The 12,522-nt window shown below is 34.7% G+C and overlaps 1 protein-coding gene across 3 annotated transcripts in view; it reads left to right on the top strand.

The window, feature by feature from the left end:
* The first annotated feature begins 248 nt into the window (after window positions 1-248).
* Window positions 249-12,522, top strand: part of LOC134806005 (lachesin-like) — a 35,497-nt gene continuing 23,223 nt past the window's right edge. The window contains exon 1 of one of the 3 annotated variants that reach the window (XM_063779199.1): window positions 249-575. In XM_063779199.1, coding sequence (XP_063635269.1) covers window positions 467-575 — 109 coding nt within the window. In that variant the 5' untranslated portion in view covers window positions 249-466. The remainder of the gene's footprint in view (window positions 576-12,522) is intronic. The other 2 variants (XM_063779197.1, XM_063779198.1) reach the window with 2 other exon arrangements.

Below are 12,522 nucleotides of genomic sequence, written 5' to 3'. Positions count from 1 at the left end.
AATCTACATATTTAAATTTTTTTGCAGTCCACTCATTTTTCATTCAAAATTTCATTGACGTACGAATTCACATTGAGTGAAAGTAAAGGTTATTTATTTAATACGCATGATGTTTGTTTATCTTAACCCTTTTATGAACAAAATATCACGAAGTAACGTCAGAGGATTTAAAAGAATTCAATGTTTGAAATCACATTAATCGCAATGTCTTATAATAATATTCGGTCCACAGCAAATCTCCGTCGGATGGCTAGCGAGACGGCTTGTCTGCTTGTTCCCGGTTCTCGCGCCCTTGTTTATCTGGGGGTGCCGGGTGCTGGGCGCCGGGCGCCGGGTGGTAGCGGAAGCGACGGCACGGCACGGCACCCCGCGGCAGTGCCTCCGGAACCCTCCCAGAGATGGGACGCCCGCTCGCCGCCCTAGCGTCTACCACGACCACGACACGCGCTTGCACCCAAACACATAGATGAATTCGATGAGAACTTCCACTCACTTGAATGCAAAAATGACTTTTTTTATACGTTTATATTGTGTAATATGGATAGCGCTATTGACTTCATGCAGCAGCACGACAGGTGAGTTGCAATTAGCATTTTTATTGAGTTTTCCAACAACTTGTGAAAAGTTTAAATGGAACTGTTTTAAAAGGTAATAAAAGGTAGGTATCAGATTAGTTATTAGTACGGCAAAAATGCTAAACGAATAACGAAACAACAATTGTTAGTTACTAGTTAAATTATTGTAAACAAAAACCAAAAGTTACATTAAAGAATGCCCAAATATATGTATGATCTATAGGCAATTTATAATAAATTCATCGAAAATTAAACATAGTAGCCACACTACCTACACTTAATATGTATATATGTATATACATATATATACAAACATATATACGTATATAAGGAGACGTTTTATTAGTTGATTAGAGTAAATAATGAACGATAAAATCAATCGGTTGTAATGTTCGTTATGTTTGTTCAAAAGATAACAGAGACAAAAAATGTTTACAAAAATCTATAGCCTCTCTGGCGCCGCATCGTTGTGCTATTACGCTATTAGTTGTATGGGCAATCTTCCAACTAGCACTGATACCCCTACTATTTCTTTTCTTTGTTTCCTATTTGTATGTTGTTATATCTATTGTACATAAGTAGAAACATCATCAAAACTTATTATTTTATATAAATTAATAAGTTTTAGAGCATACAATTCGGTGTAAATTTATTGACAACCAGACACATGGTAAGAACAATATTACACAGTAATATTGTCATTCCTTCGTTCCATTTTCATTTCAATCCAATTAACTAATAATGTCATATTTTAAAAATATTATTATTCTTAATTATAGATAATATCTGGTCTGCACTGTATATTAAGCAATCAAGAAGAATTGCTCTTGGTTCAACAAAAATAATCAAGGAAATAAATTCCGCGCTCCTTCAAGTATAAGATTTATTCAGAGGGTCGCAGACAAGAAGCACTTGTGTTATATAACATAACTCAGTTAACAAGGGGCAGAATCACAAACAGAATGTACAGGGGCCGGCTTAGCAGTGACGCATCGACGGATATCCGGAGTCATCCCCAGCGGCCATGACAGTTATGGATGTATTTTATCTTTGCAATAAACATTAGCGATGGGTAAAATTCCGCTTCTCAGATATGCTTGGGGATTGATTTCGTTTGACGCATCAAGTCTGACAAAACCTTAGGGGTTTTCGCCAAGGGGATTTTTGATATAGCCTAGTTGGTCATAGATAATCACCATTTTAAAATTAAATATATGGATCTTCAGGCATGAAGTTGCGCATATCGTATTTTCAGGAAAATACGTTATGCTTTGCACAATAATTTTCTTACTCATAGCGGCCGGCGATCTGTTCCAAATAGAATTAAACATAAATTCATCATTAAGAGAATAAGAGCTTGTTTTAGTAAAATTCAGCAGCATATCCATGTGGATAAATAAAAGTTGTGATAAAAAAAAGGTCGTACTGTCAGTAGCAATAGTAGCTAAGTAGCTACTATTCCTACTGATAGTACGACCTTTTTTATCAGACACATACTTTTTTTATGTAATCAGGCCAATATTAAATAAGTTTATTCACTGCCTGATTCTTCATAATATATCAAATGGTAATGCTTACTATTTCGGACAACTTAGATAAATTATTCATTAAGCTTCCACGGTTTCTTCGTATTTACTACAATAACACTAATCTTCTTCTGCAAAAGGTAACTGATGTGATTGAACTTGATAAATAAAGACAAACTTACGGATTCCTATGTTTCAAAGAAGATACTCACGGGCCAGCTAAAAAAGTCACTATTTAAGTAATATAGGTAACTAAGTAACAAAATGGCGCCTTAAAAATGACAATGTGTTTAAGTGGCGTTTCTTCAAGTACCTACCCATAGTCTTTCACATCGGGCTTCTTCTTCTTCCTCGCGTTATCCCGGCATTTTGCCACGGCTCTTGGGAGCCTGGGGTCCGCTTGACAACTAATCCCAAGAATTGACGTAGGCGCTAGTTTTTACGAAAGCGACTGCCATCTGACCTTCCAACCCAGAGGGGAAACTAGGCCTTATTGGGATTAGTCCGGTTTCCTTACGATGTTTTCCTTCACCGAAAAGCGACTGGTAAATATCAAATGATATTTCGTACATAAGTTCCGAAAAACTCATTGGTACGAGCCGGGGTTTGAACCCGCGACCTCCGGATTGCAAGACGCACGCTCTTACCGCTAGGCCACCAGCGCTTCTCTTCTCTTCTCTTTCACATCGGGCATTGTTGCAAAACTATTTTATTTTATTTCAATGCCTAGGGGAGGTCCAAGAATACACCTTTAAATCTGTCGAGTTACTCTTGCCTACGGTGTATAAGTATATCGTTACTCTGCACACCACTGTAGGATAATTTTAGTTTAACATAGCTTTTGGTACCTATATCCAAGGGATCTGATCAGCAAAATTTTAAACACAAGTACATTTTCAGAGTAATTTAAACAGAAGTTAAAAACCCGCGCGACGGTCATACCTTCCGTCGCAAGTTTGGCGTGGCGCGATATCTTTTGTTTTTTTTTTTCTTATTTCCTGGCAACATAACTAAAAAAAAAACTTGCGCAGTCGTATAATCAGTTAGGCTTTGTTTAAATTTTTTTACGAATTTCCAAACAAAAAGTCGTCCTGGTACTTATTTATCAGCAGTTTCAGTTTCAGCCTGTATATATGAGGAAGCACAAGAAGGTTTGGCAGCATCGTGTCCATCATTATCCGTCGAAGCTTTGAGCTTCGAAGTTCAATACTTTAGATAATCCGAAGCCTGGTTATCGAAGCACGGAAATAAAAGCACGTTTGACATTTATAGCAATCACTGATTTTCTTTACATAAATAGACTTGAAATTAAAATAACTTAGAATTGACCAAATAACTAAAATGGGATTAAGAGCCAACAGGTTAGATAGAACACGAGCACCACCTCGCGCAATTGCCAACAGAATGATAGCTGCCGACCGATATCGGCGCTTACCTTCTACCCTATTCGGGGAGTAAACGGATTGTAAAGGGATTGTAGGTAGCATTACAATAAGAGCAGGTTCACTCCCCGAATAAATTAAATTATTTAGTTTTAATAGTAATAAACTATAAAATATCCTCTATACAGGGTGATTCAGGAGACGTGAGCAGGACTAAAACTGCGCATGTCGTTAATTATAAGCAACTGTTTCGTATCAGTATTAGTGAGGTTAACGTTAATTTTTTGTCGTGTTGAAAAAAATAGTTATTAATTTTTTTACGACATTCTGCCGATATTCTGTGTCAAATTTAATGTCATTACTGTCATCACGGTCTGGTTACTTTTGAAAACTCGTATCTCACTCAAGTTTGACAATTTATTTTCTTCGTAATCAAAATGCCATTACGGTTAAAGAGGTTTTATGTTTATTAATTAGGTCCTGTAGGGTGACCATGATTGTTGAGAATTAAATTTGCCCTCACCAAAAGGTTAAAAATAGGAAAAAGTATTGTTGTTTCTCCTAAATACGACGGTGATCGATCAATTATCAGTTACCGTAACTGTTTTAATAACTGTAATTACTGTACATTTTTTATCACGATTTGACGTTATAAGTAATTAAAACAAACACCTAAACTGCAATTATTGAATACTCTTTAGAAACAAATCGATACGGGCATAATATTTAGCAGCGCGCTGACACATACATATACGTATATACAATTATGCCTATCCCTACTAATTTTATAAATGCGAAACTATAAACTATGTATGTCTGTCCGGCTGTCTGTTACTCTTCATGATTAAACCGCTGAACTGAATATTGTATGGAGATATTTTGAGTCCCGGGGAAGGACAAAGGGTAGGTAGTTTCAATCACTCATCATCATTACCAATTAAATGTCATCAATACCGGTATGAAAGATACGGGATCTGATGTGCTGTGCGTGGATTTTTATCATCAATGTTATTTAAGGTGTATAAACTTTGCTCTGGATGACTAATAGGCGAGTTTGAACTAACTGCTTGTACTTAAATAGACTTAGCGAGTTCAAATAAAAAACCGTGACAAACTCTAAGCAACAGTGTTTAGGAGCCGGAAGTTTGAGCAGAGCAGCGCGCGATTCCAGTCCCATTCTCTAAAGTACTCTAAACTCGTAATGCAACACACACATTCCATACAAGTAGACTGTATAGTATTAGAGTTGGTTTACGTATAGAAAACAAAATAAAATATCATCACTTAATTTTTAAACACGGAACATTTTAAAAATATACCTAAATTTGTAAAACTTATTGGTAAAATTGTCACTTAAAATTAATTGGTATTATTTTTTTCGTAAAACCTAGTTTTTGCAAAGTGTTATCTGTCACTTTTTGATATCTGTCAATAAGGATATTTAGACTAGGCTTCATAATGGCAACATCGCCATCAAAAAGGCGTTTGCACAAAGTAACAATAAAAATATATTTTTGTTTAATTAGTTTTAACCCTGAAACAAGGTGAATTTCAGAAAAGTAAGGACATTGTTTTTTAATATGATTAGAATACACTGTTAAAATCTTTCGGGTTTCTTGTGACCTTGTTGTATAACCCGTCAGTAAAAGTGGTACTTAAATAAATTAAGAAATGCGGCATGTTATTCTTAATCTGCTACATTGTTGTTGGAACTTAATCAATGACTCCTTAATTACTCCAAAGAGTGTATCGTCCGTCCTAATGAAGTCAGTTTGTCCGGCTTTCTTTCTCGGCACGTAAAACAAAAAAGAAACTTTTCATAAATTGGTTTGAAGATTGTAAAACTTTTTTCATAAATCAGTTCGCTGTAATAGCAGCGGTCTTTAAATTATTTAAATAAATCTTTTATTTCCTAACTTAAAAGTCTATATTTTTCCATAAGTGAAAACCAGTATTCATTATATTAAATTATTTTGGAATAACTGCATATTTATCATTTGTATCAAATGAAAATAATAATAAAAAATAGACAACCTATATTACCTATTTTGGATTTCACTGGCATATAGTTAAATCCCGGTCTTTTGATAGGCTTGCATGGTGATATAAATCCAACACGTAGAGGCCCCTTGGAGGACTTTAATGTCATGTAGAACGCCTGCTGGAACCCGTTCACCCGTTACCTATAGTTATTACGATTCTGAATAAACATGTGGTCATTTCAACATTTTTATAATGTTGATTTTAAGTAACTATTAACCTATTATAAGTACTTAAATAACTAACTAGTACCACAGAAACAAATGTTAGAAAATCATAGTTCAAAATATACTAGGTAACTATATACGATTGTTAAAATTTTGCAAGCAAGCACGGGTTTGTAGGTGGGGCGCTAGATCAACTCAGTTTTGACGCAAGAAATACCCCAAGCGAAGTGGCAAACCGTGCCAGGCGACATTTCCTAAGATAAAAGTGCAAAGTCATTGTCACCACAGCCCGTTCAACCACATGCTACTACATTAATATTACGTACCAATTCATATTTCTCTTTTTGGCGTGTAGGCTAATGAACACGTAAAAATGCTTGTATAAATTTAAAAACGAATTAACATACTAACATTTATTATGATACGGACATAGAAAACGGACCCATAGTTTGGGAGCTTAAATTCCCTAAACTATATTATATTTTATAAATAGTGTAGTAAATAAAGGTAGTGGACCCCGCAGTAATTCCTCAGCCAGAAAAAACTTTACAGTATGATAAAGTATCAATAAATAAAAAGTATTGTATAAATTTCCAAAGAATAATAATAATAGAATTAAAGTAAATACCTAAAGTCTTAAATCGTTAATATCTTTTTACGGAAAAATGCTCCGTTCAAACTTTCTTCACCAGACATATTCATGTAACTTATTGCAACAATATATGAAATATCAAAAAAATATCCCAGCAGAAATACCAGTATTAATAAAATAAAATTTTTTGGCGTGTCTTGGACCGGAAAATTGCTCAGTCTATTTTTTTCACTGGAATGCCATTTTATTGCCGTTTTATACCTACAAAATGAAAATCTAAAAATATTCCACTCTCATTTTTTAATAGTTCTATAATACATACATTTCCATACGCATTTTTTTGGATTTTTTTACCCACTACGCCAAATTATATTCTAAGATCACATAAGAAGAAAAAAATGACAGAGCAATTTTCCGATGAAAATGAGCGTCAAAAAAAGGAAGTATCATAAAAAAATATTCTCATGTTTGACAAAACTTTTAGATTTTTTTCTAGTATCACATACTCATACAAATAGCTTATTTTGTAAAATAATTTTGGACTGAGGAATTACTCGGTTCAATATATAATCAGATTTGTGTTTACCTAACTTAGGAGTTTTTTTTTTGGATATTTATAATGTTAGGCTCGGCTCATACTATACAATAACCAAGCTAAATTTCATCGACTGAGAAATTAATGCATGGGTCTCCATTCAACAACTTGCTTCATTTACTACACTAAAACCTTGCAACTAAGGTTTGCGACATAAATTCGTAATTGTTGCTGGTCCACTGATAAAAAATATATTTCTTAATAAGCAGATGTATTTACAATTTAAGTAGAGTCGGACCAAGAAAAGTCTGCGGCGGATTTGATAGCCCACGCAGTGCAAGTGTCATTTATACGTCATAATTTCATAGAAGTTGCGTACGTTTAAAATAACACGTGCACTGCGTGGGCTATCAAATCCGCTGCAGACTTTTCATGGCCTGACTCTATATATTGCAAAAAGCAATCAAATGCTTAAAAAAATAGGTAATATTCGAGTACATAAGTAAACTATCCACTTGTGATTATGGAAGCTCGACGAACATAATATACTTATGGGTAAGTTGGAAATTGAAGTGAAAGCGCTTGTTTACCCTCTCGGTGACCCGGTCGGGCCGGAGGGCTGCCCTTCGATTGCCGACCTGCAATTCGAGCAGAACTATCAATTTGACCTTATCACATTAGGAATACTACACAGTCACCCAAAATAATAAATAAATTAGGAGAACGCAATGCATTTGTGTAAAACAACTATTTTGTGCACTTGGTTACCATGGTTACGTTATCTGGGTCACACTTAGAAGCCGCTGTATGGACATTTATAGTATTTTATAGCATTAAACTTGTATTCTTTGATACGAACAATATTAAGAGCATTTATTAATGTGCTGCTATCTACGGGTTTTCGGAAAAAAGTGTATCAACTAATTTTTTTCGAAAACTTCCCAACTAGCAAAATAGTCGTATAAGAATTGATTTACTCAGCCTGTAATCGTATAACAGCCGAGTTACGGTTGTTGAAACACCAATATATCGTATAATAGCGGTTAACTCGACTATTTAGCAATTTTCGCTAATTAGTGCTATAATCATGTCGTATAAACGTTTATAGCACTATCTTTTAGCACTTTTATTCCACCTTTTAATAAATGCTGAGTTAGCGCTACCAAATCACTTTTATTCAGCATAATTGTTCTATTAAAATCATATAACAGCTATAGAATAGCTAATTGTCTGAATAAGGCGCTTTAATACAACTGTTACTCAATTCTCTTCTCTGCTGCTATAAAAGCTTATTAAAAGCAATCTAATAACCATTTGGCAACAATGCTGCTGTAACAGCGCGCTTATATCATAATTCGGGTAATGGGGTTCAAACCGCTGTTATAGGAGCTGAAGTGTATTTACAGGTTTTATTCAAAATGTATTCAGCTTAGAGTACTTTTAAAGAGTTTTGAACTACATTAACAGCACAAGTCAGCCATGTTGTCGTTTCAATATAGTCCGGTGGCCAACTGCATGAAACCCTACCTGATAAAAAAATAGAAAAATCCTACTCTGTAGGGGTAGCTGACTTTTAGTAGCATCAACTGCTCTTGGTCGGCCGCGGCTTAATTTGGCAAATTTTGCGCAAATGGCAAAATAGTGGCACAAAAATTCATCAAAAAAAACCCCATCGTATAATAGAATTGAGGACAGCAAAACAAAAGTGGTCAGCTACATCCTGTGTTGGCAGGTTCCTGTGTCCTACCGAATTTGTGGTACAACGTGACAGCTACCATTTACCTCATCGAAAAATAGAATGAAAAAAACTGATTGTAATACCTACATTAAATTTGTTGACGTATGTCTTGGTCGGTCTCACCTTAGCCTGACAGCTTTTGCAGTCCGTCCGCATTAAAAAAAAATGTCAATGGCAGCTATCCTACCATACAAGTGACATTCTATTTTTCGATGAGGTAAATTGTAGCTCACTTGGTACCACAAATTCGGTCGGACACAGGAACCAGCCAACACAGGATGTAGCTGACCACTTTTGTTTTTTTGATGAATATTTGTACCACTTTTTTGCCACTTGCGCAAAATTTGCCAAGTTAGGCCACGGCCGACCAAGAGCAGTTGAAGCTGCTAAAAGTCAGCTACCCCTACAGAGTAGGATTTTTCTATTTTTTTATCAGGTAGGGTTTCATGCAGTCGGCCACCGGACTATAAATCCATAAACATGGCGACATCATGTGCTATAAGTGTAGCAGTAAACGCAGTTACTCGACTTATAGTCGAATTAGTGAGATATAAAAGAAACTATATCGTGTAAGCAAATTTTTACTTATTTTAATTAATATTTTTTTATTGAAATTTAAGAAAATAGACGGCCCATGAATATATATGAACCAGTGCCTTTGGTTTTATCAATAAAGTATTTTTCGCGCTAGGTTTTACTGTATTACGTGTACTTACAGACAGTAAAAACTTATGTACACAATCACGGTAAAAATAAATGTCATGGATGACAGCAGTAAAAAAATACTTAAGTACCTTTTTGTTTTATTAGACACGTGAAGACGATTAGGCCTCAAACTTAATAAAATAATTGTAATATAATCGCTTACCTGAGATCGTTTTTAGCACATATTAGTTGAATAAAAGCATTTACTGCACTCTTACACATTTAAAATGCCGAGTAAAAGCAATTAGGCTACTTTTACGAAACATTTTTGCTGAGAAAAAGCAGTGCGGCTGCTTTTATAGAACACTTTCACTGAGTAATAGTAAATTGCTAATGTTTATAGAACAAATAGTCGAATAAAAGCACTATCGTTGCTATTAAAACACTAGAAGCGCTTTTATCCACTTTTACTCAACTCTTGCAGCATCGATTTGCTTCTTATACAGCGCTTACTCGATTTTTATAACACTTTTAGTCTGTATAAGTGCGCCTTTTCGCGTTGAGTAAACGCTTACAGGACTTTTATTCGACTGTTTTTACACCTTTTATAGCACCAAAAAGCGAAAATAAAAACGTGCTCTCAACTTTTATAGCACATAGATTTGCTAGTTGGGTTATCATCGTTTAGGGTATTTTGACTCAAAATCACAAGGACTATTAAATAAAAATAAAAACGTGTCCCCAGATTTTCATACAAATTTTACATGTCATTCGTGTGATGCACAATACGAAATGTGAGAAAAAACGCGTCACAAAACAGAATTTTTTTTCGGCCACTTTTTTAAAGCATTTTTTCTAAAAATCTTTGTAACCATTAACACCTGAATCAGCTATCGATGTCCCTTCACATTATAACCAAAGTCGTTGACGGATTGCTTATGTAGTTTGTAGAGCTACTACCTACCTAACCTAACTTAAATCTAACGTAAAAAACCGTCCAAGTGCGACTCGGACTCGCGTTCCAAGGGTTCCGTACATTACCCAATTTTTAACAATGTATTATTTCTATGTGAAACGCGAGTGAATTGCCTTTGAATAACCCGTAGGGGTCGGATCAAAAACCAAGTAATTAGTCCGACTCACGCTTGACTGCATATTTCTAATAGGTTTTCCTGTCATCTATAGGTAAAGAATTATTTTGTATATTAAAAAAAAAATAGATCCAGGAGTTTCGGAAATAAAGGGGGGAATGGTCATTTTTTGGCTATTTTCTTAAATAACTTCGAACCTATATATTTTAAAATCATAAAAAAAATATATTTGAAATTCTCAATATGAGCTCATTCATTTGATATACAACACGATATAGTTTGAAAAACTTTATTTTTTAACTTTCGCAGTTACCCCCCAAAAGTGGTCCTCATGTTTAAAATTCATTTGTTGACGTTACATGTCCATCTTTGGGTCACTAATTTACATATGTGTACCAAATTTCAACTTAATTGGTCCAGTAGTTTCCGAGAAAATAGGCTGTGACAGACGGACAGACAGACACAGAAACACGAGTGATCCTGTAAGGGTTCCGTTTGAGATACGGAACCCTAAAAATCACAACTAATATAAGTTACATCAATGAATCCGTGTGTAATTTATAAACTAATTCATTCATACATATTACATACAAATGTTAATCTTATTCATCTGTATTAATAATTCAGATTTAATGGTTAAGTATTTCTTGCCGAAATGATTCACGCAAGTGGCCCATTCTCAGAATCTTGAAGGGGTAATACAATTTGGTGAATAAGTTCATGTTATACATACCTATATGTATTTTTAGGATCATGAATAAAACGCTAATGTTAGTATAGTATTTACTGCCTAGTTAACTATATACTTAACAATAAAAACTATAAAATAATGGCGTATTAGACTGTTTTTGAATTCGATCTTTTTTGTGTTAAAGATCATTTAATTTTAAAACTCCAAATTACACCGATACCCAAAAATGTAGATACATCTGTAATGACACTATTGGTACGATACGAGTAGGTGCTGACTTATACACACGATGTATATGATGTGATGATACAATGTTGTAAGAATACATTTAATTCTATTTTATTATCCATAGAAAATTACATAGAATGCTGCACTGTAGAGAGCCCGCGGAAGCATTATTTGTTATACACTGGAAAGGGAGCAACGTATAGTCCATCTAATGTTATTAAGGTGCGTAGAGTTTGTTACTCTCCATAAACCGAAGTGCAATATAATAAACCAAACTCATACATTAATTGTGTACCAATAAAATTTAACTGCTTGAAGCCAAATTGTGGTCTATTAATTACCGACCATAGAGCACCACGAATAATTGCGCCCGAACTTGATGTAATGGAACGGACCCCTCATTTAACTTTCCGCCATCATTTGTGGTGAGTTATTAATTCTCACTCGTTACTGACTTGGAGCATAATCGTTAATATTTATGGTGCTAAGCAGTTTTATGATGGAAAATGTTTCAATGCGCTTTCCTAATAAAATAAGCAAAAGTGTAGGTAAATCTATTTCCTGTGAGCTCACGATTAATAAGTTCTTGGTACAATTTTTTCACCTATTAGATCATTCATCTCACAAGTACATTTGACTAATATGTAGGTACCTAGTAATATGCCGATCACAATTTGTAGTGGAAATGTTACATAATATTTAAATGAATTTATTTATTCCTAAAATTTATTTAACTTAATCGCTATTTTTACAAGTTAAATTTAATCCTAGTTAAAAAAATATAATAGTTATATGAAATGTTTTAAGTAGAATATCAGTATTATATAAGATATCCCATTTCGGAACATGTAGGTATCACCTTCTCCAGAACGCACAGTTGCAAGTGTCAATTATTCATCCGTTCGACGATAATGGAACAATCCTGTCGCCGGCGCCGAGTGAGCCTGTCAGCGGTACCCGTAATGTACCGATATTACGCTATACTCCTCCGCTCCTCCCCCACGAAATCCATCTCAGCTAGCTAAAATAGCAGGGGATGACAGTAACAATTACGTGTGCCTCAATTAACGCTTTTTCAACATAGTACACCATTAAAAACTGAACACGCTTAGTGATTGACTTGTTGTTTTTATATTTTATAGGTATGTACGCAAAGATAATAAACATTAAGTGCTTGGTATGGCTCATGTAAACACCGGTGTTTTAAAATACATAATTGGTACCAACTGCGCGGCTTTACTTTTTAGACATTGGATTCGGACAACTTTTTTTTAAGAAATCGATAGTATTGAACACGAAGACGTGGCGAAAA

The sequence above is a fragment of the Cydia splendana genome, chromosome 2, assembly GCF_910591565.1.
Source record: "Cydia splendana chromosome 2, ilCydSple1.2, whole genome shotgun sequence".
NCBI lineage: Eukaryota > Metazoa > Arthropoda > Insecta > Lepidoptera > Tortricidae > Cydia > Cydia splendana.
Note: the sequence above shows the minus strand (reverse complement) of the source record. Positions and strands in the feature narration are given on the sequence as shown.